The sequence below is a fragment of the Diadema setosum genome, chromosome 8, assembly GCF_964275005.1.
Source record: "Diadema setosum chromosome 8, eeDiaSeto1, whole genome shotgun sequence".
NCBI lineage: Eukaryota > Metazoa > Echinodermata > Echinoidea > Diadematoida > Diadematidae > Diadema > Diadema setosum.
In genome coordinates, this window is record NC_092692.1 from 82497 (window position 1) to 108204 (window position 25708).

General features: G+C 37.8%; 1 protein-coding gene across 1 annotated transcript; it reads left to right on the top strand.

Annotated features, from left to right (window-relative positions):
* Positions 1-29: 29 nt before the first annotated feature.
* LOC140231635 (TGF-beta-activated kinase 1 and MAP3K7-binding protein 1-like) lies at positions 30-25574 on the top strand. Its single transcript, XM_072311785.1, has 6 exons — positions 30-204; positions 5117-5259; positions 6925-7165; positions 10249-10387; positions 19434-19662; positions 20532-25574. The coding sequence occupies exons 1-6, from the start codon at positions 142-144 to the stop codon at positions 21418-21420; spliced, it is 1704 nt and encodes a 567-aa protein (XP_072167886.1). The 5' UTR covers positions 30-141; the 3' UTR covers positions 21421-25574.
* Positions 25575-25708: the final 134 nt, after the last annotated feature.

Genomic DNA, 25708 nt, shown 5'->3' on the forward strand with positions numbered 1-25708 from the left:
TACCGTAGTGTAGCACGGAGGGAGGTTGCAGGTTCTGGACCTTGGTCATTTCAACATGGTGACATGCATATGACGTATCTGCTGCTTTGTCGATATTTTTACCATTTAGTTCATTGATGAGTGTGAACATGTCATAAAAAAATGACTTCAAGTGCAAGAACACCGCGTCGAAATACACCTTCTCTTGGAAGCTCGCACTCACAGGTATATAAACGTGTGGGACTACGTATGGTTGGGTGTCCAACACATCGACCCCCTAATGTTTTTCTGTCAATAGAAACTTAAAATATTTCACAATTTGCCTGAAACTTTACTCAAATGTAAAGAAAATACTCTGAATTCACAAGCGCCCATTGAAAATGCGATTTGTGGTACATGCTCCAAGGTAACTGCTTCGAAGGCGTGGGTTGTTATTTTGACGCACTCAGTCAGTCGCGTGTGAATCCAACACCCCGCACCCGCACGCCCTGTTAGGCTCTAGCTCTATTACGTGTGAAATGCACCTAGGCGCCTAATGCTTTTCCAATTCTAATAGGTCCTATGTGCATTTATAATCTACGGTATCATTGTTTTGCTGTTGAACTTGTTTATATTTGGACATCTTCAAATCCCCAGTGAAGAATGCAAATCCACTGCGCGTAGTTGCATACGTGAAAGTTTGTTCTTTACGCGCAATTATAGAGGGGTGTCGGTTTTAGTGCACAGTCAGTGTTGATGTGTTGGACACCTACTACCTCATGACCTAGCTAGAGTTATATGTATATATATATATATATATATATGAAGGGTGTGTTTGCAAAAACTGATAAGTCCATTTTTGAAGATTTTGAAGTACGATCTTTGTCATAAAATACTAAATAATACCTTTTAAATGATATATTGGTCACTATATAAAGGTATATTTTTGAAGTTATGGTCAAAAGAAGCAAAAATTTTCTTATTATTCTCTTTAATTTTCTTGACCTTTAATCGCAAATATCTCCATTTGGCAAATATGGACTTATCGGTTTTTGCAAACAAACTCTTCGAATATATACAGAAAACGTGCAAACTCATTCTGTAAACTTTGTATACTATAATACACCCTTTAGAAAGTAGCTGCAAGACATACTCGGGTTGGGATGTGGATTAAGGGTAGATGGGCGCGGCGTCTAGTACGTTTTGAGATAATTTTTGAACTATATTGAGTACTATCTACTGTAGGTCCTAGAGATAGGGTCCCCCATCATATAAACCCCCGTGCTGTGGTGCTCCTTCACACAGTTATGTGGCATTTGGGCTGGTCGCAATTACACCCCACTAGCACTTGTAGCAGTCGAGCTGGGTCTAGGAAATGGACAAAATTGATGTATAATTGCAGTCACTACGGTATTGCTAGTCACTACAGTAGGGTTTCCAGTGCCATAGAGGCCACTTCAGGATGGTGGTCTTGACACCCTTGTGCCTTGCATTTCAGTTTTCCCTCAATCCCAGTACAATTGCAGTACCGGTACTAGACTCATGAATGTCAATTTAGGAATGTACTACCTATACTAGGGCCTAGTTGCTAGATAGGCACTGCATATTGCTGCATCTATGGCATGCTCTCTGGATCTGTTGTATGAGTATGAGCTTCAGGTTCAAGCTCACTATTAATGACTGTGTACCAGTACTGTAATTTACATCGTCAAGGTAGTTTTAGTTCTGAATTGAAGGGAAATTATTCTTAGGTTTTTTTTTTTTTTTTAAATGCAGGAAATTGTAAGATTCCTCTCAAAAAGATCAGTCACATTTACTAATCTGTGCATGCTTGTATTGGAATTATACCCAGTAATACAGTATTTCATTTTTGTGCATATTTCTAGTGGATATTCATATTGGTACATGCTGGACTAACTCAAAACATGAAAATTTTGATGTAAGAAGAAACTAGCATGAAAATAAAAGTACACAAATATTTTTGCTTGCCATTGTGTCCCAGCAGTTAATGTCTTGATTCTGCAGAATTAGAACTGTGCAAAACTCCTCTTTCCCAGCTAAGCATGAAAAAAATTACTCGTGCAAAAATATCCATAAGTTTAAGTACTGAGCATTATTTGGCATAATGAACATTTGCAGTGAAACAATGCTCAGTCATGTTATCTTGTAAAATCATATCAATACATATACAGGATACTTTGTGGCCTGGTAGTTTTGCTGTAGAAAAAAAAAAAAGACAACAAGAATAATTGTATTTGATCCCCTCACTGAGAAGCATGTTTGCTTGTCTGTTGTGCTGACTAGTGATGTTTGCTTTTCAGTTTTAAATCCTCAAGCACCTCAGTCCAAGGAATCTAATGTTAGCCTCATCTTCCAAGGTAAAACTGTGGCATAAAGATGCTGTTCGTGTTTAAAGTTGTTGTTCTTAAATTTTGTTTTTGTCTTGTTTGTGAAACAGTACTATGGTACTTTAATACATATATATATTGTATATCAGTGGTCAATGTACACATTCTGAGGTCAAAAGTGAGTTACTTTGTACTTCAAAAATAATCTTTCTTTCATTTCCATTATCTGATTTCAGCATGAAAGTCACCACACCATCTATTAGACATGTATTTCTACAAGAACACAATTTGGAGCCGCATTTTGCCAAGAAATTATTGATACATTATGAACTATGAAAAACATAAATGTTGGATAATTGTAGGGTATGGGGTGGGGGAGATAACCAACTGCAACCAAGCAGGTATGCAAGACTATTATCCGACAACTTTGTTGGACAAATTTGCTGTCGGCCAATCAGATGCAAGGATTTCAGTAGCTTGTAATAGTTTGTCAGAAAAATATCAGACCAAAAAGCTTCATGAAATGCCCCCCAGCTGGAACTGCAATGTGTTTATATGACGCTGATGTGATCTACAATGGTGTTGCACAAAACAAATTTTTTCCCGCATGCCTAGAGAAATTGTATTCTTAGATTATGGTTGTTATTACCTAAATTGTAATATCATTATAATGACCATCTTCATACTTTTTCAGCCTGACATGATGAGAGCAGTTACAATATTAACAACAGGGCATGATGGATATCAGAGTGTAATGGATTTAATTCATGTTAGAGCACATCACCAATATTTTTGGCATTCACCACATGATTTTTAATACAGCTGGACTTTATACAGTATGCTGGTCAGTTACCCCGAGTCAGTGCCCCGCTCAGTTGAAATAAACCAGTATAAAAATTTGGCCTTATTTTAAGTCGTTGAGGAGGGTTTGATTTTGCGACAACACACATTTCCCATAGATACCTACCCGAGTATACTCGGGACTTGTCCTCAACAGGTTAATTGGCTTAAGCGACAATATTTACAATTTCAAATTAAATCACTATAATTTGTTATGTTTCATAAAACAGACATAGTAAACTCATGATCACTATTAACATTGCTAGTAATCTCTCAAATCTCTTTAATGTTGACTGTCTTTGATTGTAAACTGCTACTTGTTTCAAAACTTTCTAGAGTTGTTTCGTAAGATGTATGACAATGTTTCATGATACCCAGTCCATGTGTGAGTCTGCATGGTTTATGAATATTACCAACTATATGATGTATTTCGTATGCTTGTCACTCTTGACATTGTGTAGCAAACCCCTACAATTTGAAGATCATTGCATGCTTAATGGTATTTTCCATTTTATATGTGCACATGCTATGTGTTTTAATTTGTTTGTCACCATTGTTTGAGGAAAATGTAAAGTTGTAATTTCATGTAAGTACATGTACAACTTTGTTCTGGGAAATTTCCCTTTGACTCCACAACATTGTTTACAATTTAAAAAGTTCTCAGAAAGTGTAAGTCTGTTTGGTTCTTTTATGCATTTTACAACTATGTGACCCTGCATCACAAAACCAACAAAAATTGGCACATTCTCATTTTACGTGAGGACTCAGAATACAAGCTGTGTGAAACGGATCAACCTTAAGTTTTGTCATGTTTTCTGAAAAAGCAATTCTTCTACACAATGTCAATGTTTGGGATCATAAAACAAATGGAATAGTAGTGTTTTGAGCAATGTTTTGTAGAGCACTTTTTGTAGAATAGTGTAATTAAACCATATGCCCTATACATGTAGGCCCCTTTTCATTTTTTAATAATCTTTTACATGCTCTTCACTTTCAACTCTAATAACTTTTGAAAGGGTGGTCCTGCTTTGAAAGTTAGTGTTTGTCATGGACAGAATGTGTTAATTTTAAAGCGTAGTTTTAATAGTCTCAGCCTAATCTGATAATCTGTTTATTGTTGTTGCTATAGCGTTTACATCCTGGTTGTTTTTTTTTTTTTTGTCCCATTCATTGCACAACTAGCATAGCTTAGTAAAGATTAAGTCCTTGAATAGACCCTATACCTCCAAGCTTCTTTTCTCAGTACACAGTTTTCCAAAGTGTGTGCCTTCTTTCCAATATTTAGATAAGATAAGAGAGTCAGTTTGAATTGATTTATATAATTTAAAAGCTTGACGTCTGCCCTTATAACTAAAAATCCATGTCTAGTGACTTTTTGTTGGTTTTGTGTTGCAGGGTCACAAATAAAGATGTTTCAGACTCTAGGTAAAGATGATGTTATGACCAATCACACAATATGTTCACATCTATTCACAAGTTAGAATAGAAATGTTTGCCACTTTTGTATGTAACATAGCCAATACTTCTTGATGATGTGTTGCCCTTGTGATTCCTATCACATAAAGTAAAGATCAAATGTCAGTGAAACATTTGATACATGTGTGTTATATGGTAAGTCTATCAGGTTGCCGTTTTCATATCAAGGTATTCACACTCTTTGATAAGTGTTTTTTGTTTTTTTTTTAATCACAGTATTCCAGGCTGCTTATTCTGACAGATGATTAATTTATCACAAATTGATCACAAATGCATTGTAGAAAAACCCATTATTTTTTTATTACCCCATAAACATATTTTTATTGTCATTATTGGCCACAACAGGAACCAAACAAACATGATGTCACCTGATATTTCATATCAAAAAGAAATGCGAACACTTGTATATTACAAAGCTTGATACCAAATATTTGTGAACAGCTGTTCTCCGTGAATATGTATTAAAACTAAACTCTTTTACTTCCATTATGCAGAGCTCCCTCCATAGCACAAGCTGGACAGATGACTTGCCTGTATGTCGGCATTCTGGCATTGGTTACTCAAATAACCAGATTTACCGTGCAGATGGCGGCAGGAATGAGGACCATGAATTTGAGGACAAGTTCTTCCATTTCAAGTAAGGAGAGAAAATAGCACACTACACTGGGCAATTTCAAGTTTGGAGCTGGTGCTAGTGTCATCGACAAAACAAAGTCTGCATTAGATTAAGCTCTATACACTGATGCAAAAGATACTATCATTATCACTATTGATCTCAGAAAGCAGAGTTATTTTCACACCACCACTTTAAAATCTGCGCAATGTGGATGGAACTGCATCTTGAGTAAAATAATTGCATTTAATAGTCCAAGTCAAATGTAACAAAGTGCAGCTATGAATGCTTAGCTTAAGGTGCATGATGAGAAAAACATTAAAATGCCACAAATTCTTTAATACTGTTCTTAACAATCTTGATTAGCAGACAGGCTAAAATTTATGTGGCCTTGTTTACGGTTTTTGCGTACATTCCCTACGTGGCTAGTTTACAGGGGATCTAGCATTGGCTCTGTACATACAATTACTAGTACTGAATGTGAGTGGAGATGGCATCTTGTATGTTTAACCAGACTTCCAGCAATGCCAAACTTGACTTCCACAACTTTGATTTTGTATAAAAATTACACATTCTTTCAACAGGTTAATATATTATTCCCCCTGCCTTGTTAAAGAGTTTGGTTAAGTGCTCATTCATTATTACCTCCGCCAAGGGAGGAGGTTATATTTTTGTTACCGTTGGTTTGTCTGTTTAATAGTTTGTTTGTCCGTGTGCAAAATAACTCAAAAAGTTGTGCACGGATTTGGATGAAACTTGCAGGATAGGTTGAAAATGACATAAGTAACAGATAATTAAATTTTGGTAGTGATCCAAGAATTTTTGGGGAATTTATGAAGGATTTTTGATATTTTGACAGGTAGGGTCAATGAACTTGGGAGTTCAAGCTGCGCATTTTTGAGGTTTTCAAACACGCACTAAAGTGCATGCTTTAGTTTCTGCTAGGGCGAGGTGCGCTGCGCAGCTGAGGGTTTATGACGTAACAAAGGCTTCTTTATTGGCAAAGAGCTTTTCCCCAGTGGTGGAGAGGAGAAATATCTCTTTGGGAAGAGCAAGATCATCGGTGGAAAGTAGCTGCTTGGCGGAGGTCTGCGCTCTCAGAGTGCTTTTCTAGTAATGATGATGATTTAAATTTATGTAGCACATTATAATCTAAAAGATTTTCTATTTGCTTACTGGAAGAATCAAAGTATGTTTTATTCTCTGTATATTTTCTTTATATTGTAGCCTTACTGTGACATCACAATTGTTGTCTTATTCAATGATAACGGCACATGAAATTATTCAAACTTTTGAATTTCATATTAGAAAAAAAACAACTTCTGAACAGATTGTCCAATTTTCCTCAAAGTTCATTGCTATCATATTTCTACATTCACTGAATCCATAGTGGTATCTTCCCCTTTAAATGTTCGAAATCATTCTCCTGTAATCATATGTCGGGTGACTAATGGAGCTGCAGTGTTATTGTTTTGAAACATTAGCACACATATGGGATTGTCATGACTGGGGCTAGACATAATGTTTGTCATCATTTTCAGTGTTCTGTCCTAGCCATGTTAGCTTCTGATGTCTAAAACAAGCAAACAGTTTTCTCTGTTGTAAACTCATAAGGAGAAAGAAGGGTTTTAAACCATGAGGCGGAGTCTAAATATGTTGACAATTCTTTTTCCATCTGCTTGGTCGTAGGACAGAGCAAAATGACTACCTGTATGCCATCTTTGATGGATATGATGGAGTGCATGTGGCCAACTTTGCTCACCAACGACTGCCAGCAGAGCTTCTGCTTGGACAACTGATGGATGTACAGGATGATGCAGAGGTGAAACGTATCCTACAACAGTCATTTGAAACAGTGGAAAGGTGTTACTTTGAGCAGCTGGACCACATTCTAGCTGAGAGAACCAACCTGAAACTCTCCCTACCTGATGTAAGAATCTTCTGCTACCTATCCTATTTTATCCTATTTAAAGTCATTGCATTTGCAAAAAAACAAAACAAAACAAAAAAAACCTAACTTTTAAGAGTTTCCAGGTTTACAAGTCCCAGATGGTCTGTAGGATGACATTGTGTACCCCATGTGAAAGAAAGGCTCTGGATACAAATCACAGTAATCAGTGGATGTAGTAACAATTTTCCGTACAAGTACCGTAAAAGTGGACATTATTGCAGCGTGGAAATTTTTTAGCATTTCGCACTATCAGAAACTAGTGTGAAAATAACACATACAGATATTTTGCTTGTTGTATGTAACATTATTTATTATTACCTATACGAGGTAGTTTTGCGAGGCAATTCCAGTTGTTATTTTGCAGGGTCAAAGGTCAGCAGTCAGTATTCGTTTCGCCACGTCGCTGCGTGTCGGTTACACACACCGTACCGTACACAAAACAATGTGTGCAAACAGTGCAATCTTCCGGTTTTCGCCATTCACTTTACACAGGGAGGTGGAAAGAGAAAGAGTGGAATCTCTCTCCCCACCTCATTCCGATCGACCACGATAAGAAAACATTCCAGGAAGTCGCTGGGTGTCGGTTACACGCACCGCAGAAGAACGCTGATAAATCAACTCATACAAGGTCGACCACTTACAGCAGCACTATGCGTCAAACAATGACTAGTCCATTTGTGCTCAATAATTGCACATGTGACCATCAGTTTTACAACTCTCCAAATGTAGACTTAAAACAGAAGTAGAAATAAAGTGTAAAAGCGTTCAGAAGTTCGTCTGTTACAACTATATGTATCTTTGAAGTTGGAGTTGAATGATATACATTGATGAACAATTTTTTCAATTATTCTACATGTTGATGATCTACAGGTAGTCAAATGTGGTTTGATCTATATCATAGTGTATAGCCATATTCACATATTTTCTTAATTTACCTAGGGGATAGGTAATAATTATGATATTTACTGGCCTTCTGGGAGATACCAGATAAATATTGCCCGCACTGAAAGAATATTGCCCTCGTCTTCGACTCGGGCAATATTCTTTCAGTTTGGGCAATATTTTCTGGTTCCTCCCTCGAGTCCAGTCAATATTATATAAATGTTTTGATTTAGTGGAATTAAAGACGCAAGATTTATCTTATCTGGCCAAGTGTGTAAAATTCCTCAAATGAAAATTTCTACTTTTACAGTAAGAGAATCTCTTGTGAGTTGTGATACAATGTCATTCAAAATTATGTCAGTGATTGTGTTAGATTATATGACATTCTGGAAGTTCTTGTAGTGTGTCAGGTTTATTGTTTGAGGTGTTTTCTTTCATATTACTTGTTCATTGAGCATGATACACATTACCGCCGCCAAGGTAGGAGGTTTTGTTTTTATCGGCGTTGGTTTATTTATTTGTCCGAGTTCAAAATGAGTTAAAGTTGTGAACGGACTTGGGTGAAACTTACAGGAAAGATTGAAAATGACACAAGGAACAGATGATATAACTATGGTAGTGATTTGGGAATTTTCATGGATTTTACAAAGGATTTTTGATATTTTGGTAGGTACAGGTCAGTGAACTTGGGAGTTCAAGCTGCGCATTTTTTGAGGTTTGCATTCTATATATGATGACATAAATGGTATCCCGGGGTACCAAATAAAAATCAGCCATTTTATTGAAATATTTTTTTAAAAAGATTGTACCCTGGATGCCAAAAAGAGGAAATTATTTTGGTGCTGGAGCTAGCGCGCGCTAGCCACTGCACTGCGCTGCACTATTAAAAGCACACGCTAGTGGTATCACAGCTTCCATGCACGCATAGTATAACATGCAGAGGCATGGGAATGCTATGCACACGCACACACAGTGCATGCATTTTTCTCTGGCTGTCCTTGAGTGGACGTGAGGTGGTGCTACACAACGCAGTTACCCGGGATACTACGGTACCCCGGGGTAATGCGTGATGCATCATATGCGCACTAAAGTGTGTGCTCTAGTTTCTACTAGGGCAAGGTGCGCTGCGCAGCTGGAAGTTGATGACGTAACAAAAGGGTTCTATATTGGGAAATCGGGCGATTTTTTGGCATGTATACATATAGGTGGAAATCACTGATCTCTTATGGGGAACAAGATCAGTGGTGGAAATGAGCTGCTAGGCAAAGGTCTGTGCTCTCAGAGTGCTTCTCTAGTTTGGATATTTGCTTACATATTTGGATATTTTTTGTTGTGTCAGTGAAATGGAATGGCATCCTTGTAGACAGTAAGCTAGAGTTAAACTACATGTATGGTTATGGTTATGGTCATGGTTAGAGTGAGGGTTTGCCCAGCTTTAGATCCCAAGCTGGTGCCATGTGTTCACTTGGTATTCCAATTAAAAGAGACTAGTCAATGCAATGTTGCTCTCAAAGACTATGAGGAAAATGCATATTTATGATTGGTTGCCTTTTGTCTTCTTTCACCTACTCCTTTCATAAACTCATTTATGCAGATGATATCGGCATTACTAACTTGGTCATAAAATTGGAGCGAGAGGAGAGTACTGTAAAACGAGGAATGTTCGCATGCATTTTAATTTCGGGAGAGCCAAGATGCGAAATTAAAATGCACGTGAAGGCTCTTGTCTACACTATGATATGCATTGAATGCCAAAGGCACTTCACGAAAATTTCATGCTGTGGAAAAGGCTGTTGGCTCCATTTCATGAAAATGTCATGCTGCTAAAATATCATATTTTACAGTAACCTGCATAATTTTGATCCTGAAGTTATTTGCATGATATTTGCATCAGGACAAGAGGCCGTATGTATAAAAAAAAAACACAAATAAATAAAAAGTAGCAATTGCGTGCAAGCAATAAAAATTGTGATACATGTATAGATGACAGAATAAGATTACAAATATTTGATTGTTAATCACGATAAATAAAAAATAATGTGGCTGATTATGCCTGGGCAAAATAGTGTTTTAATCACTACAGCTTTTATGCCAGAGAGCGCCGATTGTACAGACTGACAGCATGTTGTGTCACATGAAGTAGGTGTACAGCAGTTTTACACTACCTTGCTCTCTTTCAGGGCCTAACTGATTATGAGCTGTATCAGAAGTTTCCAGGGGAGATGGACAAACTCCAATCTATGGATGAAGAACTCAGTGGAGGAACATCGTCTATTGTAACCCTTATCCATGGTGACAAGCTGTATGTTGCCAATGTTGGTAAGTGGAGTTCCCTTTTTTGCCTCCTCCATGAAGTGTTGCCTTAGGCATAATTATGTTTTTGGGTCATCCGTCCGTCCATCCATAATCAATTTTTATAGATGATGTAACTTTAAAGAATCGTTGAAGTACATCCAAATGAAACTTAGCATGTATTTAATGAGTGCACAAAGCTGTGTGTATCAACTTGTAGATGCACATGCTCAAGTTTAAAGCTGATAAAAGTTCAAATTCTAAAATTTCACTAATTTCCCCCTGTCTCTGCAATGTGCCATGATGTAAATCCCCTGTGTGCCACATTATTCTGAGACAGCAATGCAGTCGTGCTTTGGGAGAACATGTATTTCAAATCTATGTAACTTGTATTCATTTTTCTTACCCTCGACAACACAAAATGAACAAACTGTATAGAAAATGCCAAGCTTTGCTTTGCTGTATTATTGTATAACAAATCTATGATTATTGTCCCCGCCGAACGAGTTCGAGCAGGGGACTATGAAACGGGCTCCGTACGTGTGTGTGTCCGTCCGTGTGTCCGTCCGTCCGTGTGTGTGTCCGTGTGTGGTCAAAATGTTCAAAATGCTACTCCTTCGCCATTTCTAACCCGACTTTGATTCTGTTTGCTTTATATGATAGCACTACATGGGAGCTTTGAAATTTCTATACAGAATTTCAGTTGTGACCTTTGACCTTGACTTTTGACCTATATTGTACATTTTGCTTCAAAATGCTACTCCTTCGCCATTTCTAACCCGATTTTGATTCCATTTGCTTTATATGATGGCACTAGGTGAGGGCTTCGAAACTTCTACACAGAATTTTGACCTTTGACCTTGATTTTTTACCTATATTGTACATTGGCTACAAAATGCTACTCCTTCGCTATTTCTAACCCGATTTTGATTCCGTTTGCTTTATGTGATGGCACTAGGTGAGGGCTTCGAAACTTCTGCACAGAATTTTGACCTTTGACTTCTTTGACCTTTGACTTCTTTGACCTTTGACCTTGATTTTTGACCTATATTTTTCATTTTGCTACAAAATGCTACTCCTTCGCCATTTGTAACCCGATTTCAATTCCGTTTGCTTTAAGTGATGGCACTAGATGAGGGCTTCAAAACTTCTACACAGAATTTTGATCTTTGACTTCTTTGACCTTTGACCTTGATTTTTGACCTGTATTGTACATTTTGCTACCAAATGCTACTCCTTCGCCATTTCTAACCCGATTTCGATTCCGTTTGCTTTATGTGATGGCACTAGGTGAGGGCTTCAAAACTTCTACACAGAAGTTTGACCTTTGACTTCTTTGACCTTTGACCTTGATTTTTTACCTATATTGTACATTGGCTACAAAATGCTACTCCTTCGCCATTTCTAACCCGATTTCGATTCCGTTTGCTTTATGTGATGGCACTAGGTGAGGGCTTCAAAACTTCTACATACAATTTTGACCTTTGACTTCTTTGACCTTTGACCTTCATCTTTTTACCTATATTGTACATTTTGCTACTAAATGCTACTTCCGGCGGGGACATATATTACGCACCGCGTAATTTCTACTTTTCCTTGTTTTTCTTTCAAATGATCAGTACCTACATTATTATGGAGGCATTACTTGTTAACACAGAACAGCGACAGAAAGTTAGAATTTACCCTCAAATTCAGTAACTCTGCTTGATATTCAATCACCATGTGAAATGCAAGCTACATGTGACAGGATTGGAATCTAAAGAAACACTTTCATTGTACTGTGGCATTTGGCAATTTGTTGATTGGTTTGGGCGGGTTTGTGCGTTTGAGCAGAGTATGCGAAGTTGGCACACGGTCAACTGACTCGGGCGTGGGAACTTGGCACATAAAGAGTTAAAGGTACATGGTCCCGGTGGTTTAGTCAAATGCGTACGCGGGCGCACTGCGCAAGTTTCCCATAGAGACCTACACTATTGACTCCTCTTTAGCGCTTACGATGTGGCCCACTTCCCCAAGTCCGAAGAAGTCCGATTCACTGTAGTCAGTGGTCCGATCACAGTTCGGCTCATGATTCGGCTGAGGGGAATGACAGCTTTAGAAAACTTCTTTTGTGATGTCATAATAACAAGCACATATGCACGCACCCTGGCACTACTACAGACTGCGCGATGCGCAGAGAAGACAACGAAGGCAACGTTACTTAGCAACACCTACGCACTTTATTGTTGATGACAGCTCAACTTCGGTAATCTCCATATCAATGATAACGGTGATCGGCAGTATCATCAACAGCGTCCTCTACATTACTGGGACTATGCACCTTTAAGTGGTTAGGGATGACAATAAAAAGATTTGAAATGGAATGTTCAGGGATGTTGCGGAGACTAGCAGACGGTGATCCTTAACCTCAACAATAGGTGTCTTTGAGGATAAGCTCTGGCCCCTAACTATACCATGTGTTCACACGACAGAGCTTATCCTCGAAGGCAGCTATCCCAGAGGATAGGCTCACTGCCCCCTGTAACTATGAGCGAGTTCCACTCAATGATAAAACCACAGAAACGGAAATTTTACGATGACCCCAGAACTAACAAGTGTGTGACATGTTTGGACTCCATCCATGTAAGCACAATGCACTTATAGTGTATAACGTTCAGGAGGTTGACCTGTAAGCGGAGAAAAATGTGGGAGGTGGGGGAGCTGAGTTCATGGAGTGGTCACACTTATCTACAGTTCTGTCCACACGATGCTCATTGATAGAGCTTACTGTAAAGTGGAAATTTTCGCGCATTTCGCGCACACAGAAACTAGCCCGAAAATAAAAGCACGTGAATATTTTTGCCTGCAATATGTTCCAGTTGTTGATGTCTACAAAAATAAAAACACGCAAAACTCTACTTACCCAGCTGAGCGTGAAAAATTAGTCGCACGAAAATAGCCACCTTTACAGTATCCTCTATGATATCTTTCTCGAGGTTAGGGATCCCCGTTTGATCATAACTGTTGTGAAGAAAGCAATTATCGTCGCTGGGGCGACAAGACCTCGTATCTCAAAAATGTCAAATGTTCAGGAGAGCCAAAAAACATGGCGACCAAAGCACTATACTGAATGGGATAGCCGTTCCTTTGACATGCCGTGGTGGCTTCATTTTTGGGGTAAGACAGCTGGGATTTGGACAGGACATCACTTAACCGATTATTTGACCACCAATGCAAAAAAGTCATTTTCACCAAAATTTAAGATACAAGGTCTTGTCACCTCAGCGACGTTATGCTGTGTTCACACGTTAAGGATTCTCATTGGGTTCGGATTGCCCTTGAAGTATTTATTTATTTCTTTTTTATTTTTTATACCCCCGTCACACATAGTGTGAAGGGGGTATATAGGAATCACCGTGATGTTGGTCGGGCGGGCGGTCGGTTGGTCGGTCTGTTGCAAAATCTTGCGTCGCGAACTCCTCCTACAGTTTTGAAGCAATTTAAATGAAACTTAGGGTAAATGATGATATTGAGGTATAGATGTGCAAGACATGTTTTTTTTGTGTTTGTCGGACAATGCGCTGCCATGGTAACCATAATTTTACCAAAACCTTGTGGATTGAATAACTTTCATAGTATTTAAGCAATCAATTTCAAAATTGGTATCTATGATGATCTATAGGTGTAGTTATGCAAGACACTCTTTGTGTTTGTACTTGACAAAGTGTTGCCATGGTAACCGCATGTTTTTGTCGAAATCTTGTGGAGTGAACAACTTCCACAGTCTTGAAGCAATTGAAATCAGATTTGGTAGGCATTATGGCCTTGAGGCATAGATGTGGAACACATAATTTTTGTGTTTGTCGGACAAAGTGTTGCCATGGTAACCATAATTTTACCAAAACCTTGTGGATTGAATAACTTCCACATCATTCAAGCAATTAAGGTCAAATTTAGTGTGTATGATGATTGGGAGATGTAGTTATGCAAGACACCAATGTGTTAATATAAGAAAAATGTGTTGCCATGGTAACCACTCATTTTTGTATCAAATTGAACCATTTAATCTATGAAGGTGAAATTTGGTGTGTATGATGCTCTTTAAGTGTAGTTTTGCAAAATGTCTTGTATTTGTATCGGACAATGCGTTGCCATGGTAACCGCATTTTTTTTTTTAAATCCTGTGGAGTGAACTTCTTCCACAGTTTTCAAGCAATTGAAACCAAATTTGGTAGGCATTATGGCCCTGAGGTATAGATTGGAACACATAATTTTTGTGTTTGTCACACAAACTGTTGCCATGGTAACCACAATTTTACCAAAACCTTGCAGATCGAATAACTTTTCCATCATTCAAGCAATTAAAGTCAAATTTATAGTATGTATCATGATCTAGAAGTGTAGTTTTGCAAGACACCAATGTGTTAGTTTAAGGAAAATGTGTTGCCATGGTAACCACTCATTTTTGTATCAAAATAAACCATTCAAGCTATGAAGGTCAAATTTGGTGTGTATGATGTTCTTTAAGTGTAGTGATGCTGGGGGAAAGCATGTTTCCATTTGCTGTAAGTTTTATACTCAGTGTCAACTCTGTAATTATACAGTAAACTAAAATTATTCTGTTTCCAATTCGACAAGGGCACAAACTTGGTATCAACGTCATTGCCCTCATGACATCACATACTATAAAGCAACACTAGGGGCGGGGGTATTATTCACCTTCAGTGATAATTCTAGTTTCTTTTACATTCGACCAATATTACTAATTAGAGTACTGTGCACCTGTTCTGAATTTTAGCCTATCTCTTTCCCAAATACCTGACCTGTAGATGACATTGAAAACATCTACAAGAGGGCTTGTCACCTCATGTTAGGATCGTGTTGATGTTGTGTTTCATATGCCCTTCATGTTTGTGATCTGAGTTTGTGATATGAGGTTGTGATCTTTGATTGAAGAGAAGTCCTCTGTGTACAACTGGCAATATTGGTTACCAGCTACTCGAGCTACTACATCTTATCTTGCAAAGAAATAACAAATTGACAGAGATCTTTGTAAAACTGAACATTACATGAATAGCCCAATACTGTACATGATTCGTCTCCTGAAGAAATCATAAAAGGCTCTCAGTAATCCACTCACTCACTCTTGGGGAATTGCTATTACTTCTCTCTCTCCCTCCCTCTCTCTCTCTCTCTCTTTCTCTCTCTTCTTTTCTCCATCCTTTTAAGTTCCCATTTCCCTCATTGTTAATATGTAGCATTGATATTCCAACTGTCACCAACAGCTCTCTTTGCAAGTAACCAGGATTTACTCTTTTGTTCAATATTACTTACTTTCCTCTCTCCCTCTCTGTTTTTCTCATGCTTTATTCTCCTTCTTTTTCTTTTTACTCCAGCTTTCACTTCTTCCCTTTTTTTATGCCACGCCACGAAGTGGTGCCGGAGGCATTATGTTTTCATGTGGTCCATCTGTCCGTCCTTCCGTCCGTCCGTAATGAATTTTGTGGACAAGGTAACTATCAAAACCTGTTGAGGTATCCTAATGAAACTTGGCATGTATGTGTATTAGGGGATGAAGTTGTGCCTATCAACTTTTGGGTGCACATGCTTGAGGTCAAAGGTCAAGGTCAAATACATAAAATTTCATTATTTCCACCATATCTATGCAATGCCTGAAGATATTTTCTTGAAACTTAATGTATACATGTATTACCCAATTAAGATTCTCTGGTGAAAGTTTGGGTCATGAGGTCAAAGGTCAAAGGTCAGAAGGTCAAGTAAAAACATTAAAACTTCTTTTTTTTCTCCGTACCTTGGAAAATTGTTCAAGGTATCTTCATGGAACATAGTATATACATGTACTGACTGGCAGTGATTATCTAGAGAATGTAGGGTTCATGGGGTCAAAGGTCAGGGGTCAAAGGTCAAGTGCAACACTTCAAAATTTTACTATTCCCCTCATGTTTATGCAATGCCAGCAGGATTATTTTTTTTTTTACACTTGGTGTATGCATGTGTAACCTAATAGAAATTCTCTGGAAAGTTTTTGTTTTCTTTTTCTTTCTTTTTTTGCCTCAAAGGTCAAAAGGTCAAAGATCAAGTGAAAGTGCTGAACTAACTTTTTCCTCCATATCTCGGAAGTGGCTCAAGTTATCTTGAAACTTACTGCATATAATGCATGTTCCACCTGAAAGTGATTGTTTTATGAATTTTAGGGTCAAAGGCCAGATGAAAATGGTAACAATTTACTATTCAATACAGAAATTGCACTTTTTCTCCATACCGGTACCTTGAAAATTACTCAATGCATAAATGTATGAATGGGTCAAAGTCAAGTTAAAGTCCTTAAATCCCCAAATACATGCTCTCCTATTCATCCAATTAAACCTAGGTCAAGGAAGGTGAACATTCAACACATTTGTGACAAACTTGTCATTTTAATATTTTGCCAATTTTGTGAAAATGTAATCACACATTGTCCACATGTACTATCTAGACCTATTAGGAGAATCATGCATTATGGCGGAGGCATACCAGTCGCCATAGCGACATTTCTAGTTTCAGATAATATATTGATGATTAAGTATGAATGCTTGAGCATTTACAACAAAAATAGGACATATTACATTCAATATTAGTCCGTATGTGTTTGGAGAAATATCAGTACATGAAAATTTCCTATGCTTTCCTTATTTTATCTGTTTTGATAAATGCAAACAAAGGGAAACTGACAAGTTTATTAATGTAGTGACATAAAATTGATATGTAGGAGCTGATGTGAGTGATATGTTGAGATTACGATTTAGCATTGGCTTTGCCTTCATTTGTTGGATTCAAGTTATGTATCTACTTTGAAAATACTATATGTGATCTCAATCTTTAAGTTTAGGAAATCTTTGTCATAGGAGAACATTTGTACATTGGAGTTTTTTATGCTTTCCTTATTTTTATGCCTCCGCCACGAAGTGGTGCCGGAGGCATTATGTTTTCGGGTTGTCCGTCCGTCCGTCCGTCCGTCGTAGCGTCCGTCCGTCCGTCCGTCCTTCCGTCTGTCCGTCCGTCCTTCCGTCCGTCTGTAATGAATTTTGTGGACAAGGTAACTATCAAAACCCGTTGAGGTATCATAATGAAACTTGGCATGTATGTGTATTAGGGGGTGAAGTTGTGCCTATCAACTTTTGGGTGCACATGCTCAAGGTCAAAGGTCAAAAGGTCAAGGTCAAATACATAAAATTTCACTATTTCCACCATATCTATTGAATGCCTGAAGATATTTTCTTGAAACTTAGTGTATACATGTATTACCCAATTAAGATTCTTTGGTGAAAGTTTGGGTCATGAGGTCAAAGGTCAAAGGTCAAAAGGTCAGGGTCAAATACATAAAATTTCACTATTTCCACCATATCTATTGAATGCCTGAAGATATTTTCTTGAAACTTAGTGTATACATGTATTACCCAATTAAGATTATCTAGTGAAAGTTTGGGTCATGAGGTCAAAGGTCAAAGGTCAAAAGGTCAAGTAAAAATATTAAAACTTTTTTTTTTCTCCATACCTTGGAAAATTGTTCAAGGTATCTTCATGGAACATACTATATACATATACTGACTGGAAGTGATTATCTAGAGAATGTAGGGTTCATGGGGTCAAAGGTCAGGGGTCAAAGGTCAAGTGCAACACTTCAAAATTTTACTATTTCCCTCCTATCATGCAATGCCAGCAGGGTTATTTTTTTTTTTACACTTGGTGTATGCATACATGTGTAACCTAATAGAAATTCTCTGGAAAGTTTTTTTTTTTCTTCTTTTTTTGCCTCAAAGGTCAAAAGGTCAAAGATCAAGTGAAAGTGCTGAACTAACTTTTTCCTCCATATCTCGGAAGTGGCTCAAGTTATCTTGAAACTTAGTACATATTATGCATGTTCTGCCTGAAAGTGATTATCTTATGAATTTTAGGGTCAAGGGCCAGATGAAAATGGTCACAATTTACTATTCAATTCAGAAATTGCACTTTTTCTCCACACCTGTACCTTGAAAATTACTCAATGCCTAAATGTATGAATGGGTCAAAGTCGAGTTAAAGTCCTTAAATCCCTAGATACATGCTCTCCTATTCATCCAATTAAACCTAGGTCAAGGAAGGTGAACATTCAACACATTTGTGACAAACTTGTCATTTCAATATTTTGCCAATTTTGTGAAAATGTAATCACACATTGTCCACATGTACTATCTAGACCTATTGGGAAAATCATGCATTATGGCGGAGGCATACCAGTCGCCAAAGCGACATTTCTAGTTATCAATGTTATGATACATAATTAAAGGATATAAGAGCTAATGCAAGTGGTACTTTGAAATTTCAACTGAGTAATATCCTTGCCTTCACTTGTTGGATATAGGTTGAAATTCTCCAGTCTATTTCCCCTCATTCTTTTTCTTTTCTTTCTCATTCTGTCTGTCACTCTCTCATTCTATCTCTGTCAAGCATTTCTATTTCTATTTTTCTCCTCTCTTTTCCTCTCCCTCTTCCATTCTCCATTTATTTTCTCTGCCTTCAGCATTCTCCTGTAATGTTTGCTTCTTGTCACACATGAATGCAATTTAGGATAGCAGTTATCAGGATCAAATGGAATATTTCTTTCACCTTTGGTCAGTATGTTAATTAGAATGATTGTATATTTTCTCCCCTTATTACATGACGGGATATTAGGAACCAGATTCATGTTCAACTAATTCTAAATATCTCACTTTTTCTTAGTTCAGCTTGTATATGGCTGTCCTAATATTTATCAAGGTTTCTTTATTCACATCTCAGACTTTTTGGTTTGTAACTTTAATTCATTGCGAAGTATAAGAAGCACTTCAGCCTGTTTGATGCTATGTTTTACTTTATATGTTTCATTTATCAGTAAGCCACCTCTAATATTTTTTCTAAGATAATGGTGTAGGGATAATCATATTCAATTGATGATCACTAAATTGTGTAAGGGATGTTAAAACAACATAATTACGTGCACATGCCTCTTATATCATTTTGGGGGAATTCTTAGGCTGTGGTCTTGATCAGAAACCTAAACTCTGTCCTTTACCAGGTGATTCCCACGCCCTACTCTGCACTCTGGAACCAGATGGCACCACCAAGGTACGCCAGCTGAGTGTGGACCACACTGTCCTCAACCAGGATGAATTACTACGGCTAAGCCAGCTTGGTGTGGATACTACAGTCATACAGACGTGCAAGCTCTTTGGTGACAAGAATGCTACAAGAACTATTGGCAACTACATGGTGAAAGGAGACTTCAGAGGCATGCAAGTCTTTCGGTATGCCTGGCAGCATTGTTTACTCATCTTTCCTCAACTATTTCTAGCTAATGAAGTCTTTTGAGAGCCAAGACAATGTAATTTTTTTATTTAGTGCAAGCACTTTATTACATTTTTTTTTTTTTTTTTTTTTTTGGGGGGGGGATTTGTTTTAAATGTTTGAAGCTCTTCCTGTAGTAATACAATCATCTCTCTAGTATGTATCATAATTTGATTTTTTAATATATTTATTTGTGTATTTTTGCCATATTTTGACTCACATCTTTTTTTCTTTCCACATTTGCACGTACTGCCATAACATGCACTTTATATATTCTGACAAGAGGGTAGAAAGGGACATGTAGGTCATCAAGTAAGTTTGTCAAAATAATTCTCATGATTGGAATAGTTGAAGAGTTTGTTCGCAAAAACCGATAAGTCCATATTTGCCAAATGGAGATATTTGCCAAATGGAGATATTTGCGATTAAAGGTCAAGAAAAATAAAGAGAGTAATAAGAACATTTTGGCTTCTTTTGACCATAACTTCCAAAATGTACCTTTATATGTAGTGACCAATATATCATTTAAAAGGTATTATTTTGTACTTTATGACAGAGACCGTACTTCAAAATCTTCAAAAATGGACTTATCGGTTTTTGCGAACAAACTCTTCAGTTATTAACATTATAAAAACATGATTAATGGATGAATTCATATGTTGTCAAGTTTACATTTTTTGCTGTGATATTTGAACCTTTTACATCTTTCATATATTTTTAACATTATTGTCAAACATTTAAAAATGAAATTTTCTCTCTATATCTATGAGTGGAAGAAGTGACCTTTTTCTCTGGCATGTTTCTAATGAGGCCTCTTTCGTTTCCACAGTGATGCCAAGAGTGAACCCATTATTGCAGAACCTGACATTATTGGAGGTCTAGATATGAGACATATGACAGGCTTCTTGATGATGTACTCCAATGGTCTCAGCCACTCACTGATTGAGGCTACTGGCACCACTCAGGCCAATCTTGACCTAGCATACATTGCAATGGCAGAGTTTGAGGTCCAGGCTACCCTTAGTGGCGTGGCACAAGCTGTAGTGGACAAGGTAGTTCGGAAACATCACGATGCCTATCTCTCAGGTGGTGAACGTGTGGCCATGTGTCAGAAGAGGGAAGATATCACACTTATAGTGCGCAATTTTAACTACCCCATTGGGAGTCGTATATCAAGCCCAACAAGCACAACACCTTTCAACCAGGTTAGCCTTCCTTTCTCACCTCTCTTGCCTTCTGGCTCCCAGCCTCCTCGTCTCACCATCAGCACAGCTGGTGTCAATCCTGTACCAGCTGACACACAGACCTCCATCCCTATCACAACACCCCTGTATATCCAGGTGGATAACGGCACTAGTGATCCACAGAGGTCTCCCTTTGGTGCCATCAGAGGTGACCTCACCCCTCAGCCAAGCAACCACCAGTCCTACTTTAACCAGGATGACCCACATACCACTCCCCGCCCCTCCCCTTACCAGACAGCCAGCAGTCAGGATGAGGAAATGGCAGAAGATGAAAATACAGAGGACACAAGAAGTGGTAGTACAACTTCAAATACATGCAGCAGCAATGGGGAGCCACAGAGAGTGTTTGACTTCAATCGGCATGATGAAAATAAGGCAGAGCCAGATGAGGATGGTCTCATAGATCCTTATGTTGACTTCACAGACTTCTTCATTGCCTATAAGGCAGTTTGCCCAGATGCTGTCACATCATAACACCTACAATTTCTTCTAGTAAAGTCGTAGGATTTTTCATAGATAGTAAATGATAGGTCTTTAATAAGTCTGAACCCTTCATTGGATTGCTGTGGATATATTGTTACCAAGTTACCTATACCTTGAGCAGCTTTATTGATTGGTGTACGATCGTATGTCTTGATCTGGCACCGTATGTGACTCTGCATCACAAAACCAACAAAAAGTCGCCGGATATGGATTTCTAGATAAGGGCAGATTCTAAAAGAGCAGACTCTAGACTAGCAAGGCCAAGCGAATGCTGACATTGACTTTTGCTGAAGTGTTCAGGGCGGACAAGTGCCTGACAGACATGGAATTTTACCTTCTATTTGAAAGATCGTCATTACTGTTGTTCTTTTTAAAGCAGATCATTCAAATGAAGCAGAATAGCATTAGATTCACTTTGCATTGGTATGGCATTCATCCCCGCTATATACCAATAAACCGCTCACCAGGAGAACAGTTACACTTTGGACATGCATATTGTCTATAGGGCATAGTATGATTTTGCTTTATGTCACAAATATCAGGCATGTTCGGCGAGTTTCAGTAGGTTTTCAAAATAGAAAATAGAATGGTATTCTCCTCCCTTTATGTTGCACAAATGTTTTCTGTGAGGTTGGGATATATTTGTAATAACTAGGGCTGGCTGAAACCCTATTTACAATTTCATGAAGTGTTATTCATGGTTAAAAGCTTTGAAAAATGGACAGAAAGTACACAAAGGGGGGAAAATGTTTGCTGAGAAAAGAGTCTTTGAAGTTTGGGGAATATTCAAGAGCTTAACCTCACCAAGCTGTGCCCTGAGCCATGAATGGGACAAAAAGCAGGATGTAAAACTCCAGGACAATCGCAATGAAGGGATTATCAGATTACGCTGCAATTTGGGACACTCATTGAGTACATTCTATTCATGGCTACTGCTTACTTTCAAGGCTGTAGAATTGACTTTTCAGAAGTTGCTGAGTTGAAAGTGAGCACGTGTAAATGCCTTTAAAGAAATGTTAAGACTCTGAAGACAAAGCTAACCACACTATTCACCTAAAACCTGATCTAGAAAGATTGCTAAGAAGAACACAATTTCCAATTCATCTTTTTGATCCCAGACTTTAGAATTAGGTTTACAAAGGATTGCTCTTTTAGAAAATATAAAAAAGTAAAGATTGACTAGATGGACCCATTTCATCTGTTTGACATCCTCACATAAATAGGGGAGCCTGACATTTAGTTGGTTTTGTGGTGCCTGGTCACATATGCTAAGTATATTAATCTTTTCCCTTTTCAGTGTGTCGCACCAATCTAAATAAAGAGAGTAACTTTTATTAGTGAGATGTATGCTGCCTATAAGACCTCGCGTCTGGTGTCTGTATTATGACTGATGTTAGATCATAGAAACAAAAGAAAATTAGCATCACATGAGTAAATTTCAGTTGATGGTGGTTAACTAAGTCTCTTTCCCTGTGAATAGTCAGAGACCCATCATATACTAATACATGTATCTGCTTTTGGTATTGTGATGTATGAATGATAGACTTCAGCTATCGAAATGCAAATCCGCAAATAGGCATACTGTGTTTTAGTACTTTTATTTCAAAAGTAAATCCTGCATCTGATACTGTGCATTTCATCACCACAAATAGTGCTGTTCTGTGTCTAAATTCACTGTCATTTACATTATTCAAAGCCACAAAGGCTAGGAAACATTTATATTTGATAAATGAAACTGGATGAAAAGTGTAATTCTTTATTGCATTTACTGTAGAATGTCCATGGTTTGATTGCAAATTTACTTTATTTCAGGGCATTTTCTCTGTAATGGATGTAATAGCATGGCGATGTATTCTATATATTGTAAGTGTTTTGCCAATCCTTGAAACTGTGAAATTCTTTGTAATATCCATCAGTGTTTGAAAAGATATGTAATTTAAAGAAATATCCTGTATATATCAAATCTCTGCTCTTTTGTATCCTGAGAGACCATCGGTGTTTGAAATATATGTATAAGAGAATGTCTTATCATTATTTGTGTGTCAGTGGTCATAGCTATTTTAAAAAGTAGAGTGTAGCTGTGTTTCACTGCAGGCAAAACATTGATTTGATTTTACTACTTATATGATTATGATACTGCATGTCATGTGAGTGATGACCCAGTACTCTCTACAGATCTCTTTATGAAACACAAACAATTGATTCGAATTAATTGCAGATTATAGTGTTTTATCTCATTGAAAAGCTGTTTCTAAAATTTGCTCAAAGCTTGAAAGAGGGAAAAATGGTCTAATCTAGATCTACTCAGGTCCTTTCCCTCCCTGTGTATCACTGATCACTATGAAAGACTACGTAATGTTGCTCTAAATTGAGGAACATCCAATCAGTATAAACCTCCATAGGATAGGAATGGAGTATGTCCCTTGCTATCTAGGTTTTGATGGAGTTTGAAGCAGTTCATTCTGTAGTCATGTGCCACAGAGCATGATACCTTAATGTCTCACAGACATTTGTTAATTCTATAAAATGATTTTATGGACTCATGTTGTCTCCTGTAATACAACCTGTTCGTTACAACTGGTTGACAGTTGATTGACTGACCTCCTGTTCATGTCAAAAATTGCTGCCAAATTGTTATATGTTCAAAATCAAAAGCTAGTGAGATGCTGAGATTTTTTACCAAGATATTTCAGCCTCATTTTATGATGGAAAAACTTACCAAAACATCTACTGTAAACGCCAAATATTTCGCAAGGTTTTTATATTGCGAATTTCGCGAATCAGGTGCTATTCGCGAAATTAAAGACACACGAAAATATTGACTCTGATCCCGATGTGAATGTGACGTGCGCATGTGCGTTTCTCTGTTCTGTGCAGGACTCCACGATCGCGAATTTAACCACTCGCGAAATTGTTGGGAATTCCCGATTCGCGAAAATTTAGACTCGCGAAATATATGGCGTATACAGTATAATGCTAGTAAGGTATTTATTCTGTATCTGTTAACTGAAAATGAATTGTATGTTCAGTATTTGCAAGTGATATCTTTGTGTCAATGTCTGATGTTCAGGTATGAGTAGTATGTTGCTTGTACAATATCTGGTGGATAGAATGCAGCTCTGCTATGTTTATTTGTATTTTTTTTTAATCCATCTCTTTTCTCCATTGCATGAAGAATCAAATTTTCACCATTATGGTTTCCCTTATAGCTTCACTATTTCATATTATGAATATTATCATGAATATCATACTGAATATTCTATCCTTGAATCAATCATGTTGACAAACTCTTACAAGTACAATTCTACACCATGTTCAAATTGACTTTTATAAGTAACCTTACAGGTTCAAGAATAGAAAGCAGCCCTGTTATTATATTATTGACTGAAAATTCATAAATACTCCTGTTTTCAAATAATTGAATAATCCAGCAATGTTACAGTTTAAATAAATAAATAAATCAGGAATCCTTCCCAGATAGGGTTAGGGGGTGGGGGAGGGTAGAGATAGTCTGGGCAGAAGTACAATGTACACTCTGTGAGATCATTGATCAGCCAAAGGAAAAGGAGGGGACCAAGCACACTACACTAGCTGGAGGAACCCCTGAGATACTAGTAATTCCCTCTGAAAACAGTTTATGGACAAGCTCTACACGTATGTCCAGGAATGAGTGCAAGTGTTGCCTTGAATCCCACAAAGCTGGTTTTGTACCCGAGTCTGCCATGGGGAAATTTGTCAATGCCTTTTGACAGATCCAGTAGAATGATATTCAGCTGCTCACCACCAATTCTTTCTGCCGAATCTTACATGGCCAATATTAGTCTGGTTTCCAGACCCTTTGCCAACTGGACTCTGTCGCCGCCTTTGCCAAAGGCAAACAGGACAAAACCACCTTAAACTATACTAGTTTTCGAAGTTGAGGGCGTCAATATCCTGAATAGCGAAATAGCATGGGCAGAGGGTCTGGAAGCCAGACTAGGCAAATATGGGCTGAGGCATGCAGGATTGATTCATGTGGAAGCTTTGTTTAGCATTATTAGGTATGATGTGGTTATCTAGGTGCTGAAGGATGCTTCTACAGGCAATCTGCTCCAATGCCTTACAAACATTTAATGTAAGGGAGACAAGTCTGTGATTCTCTCATCTGCAATGCTCACTCTTTTTGTAGATATGAACAAGATCAGCTTTATTCATATTCATGAAATTCTTCCATCTAGACATTTTCATTGCAACTGATTGACAAATAATAATCATGGCTACTACTAAAACACTAGTCAAT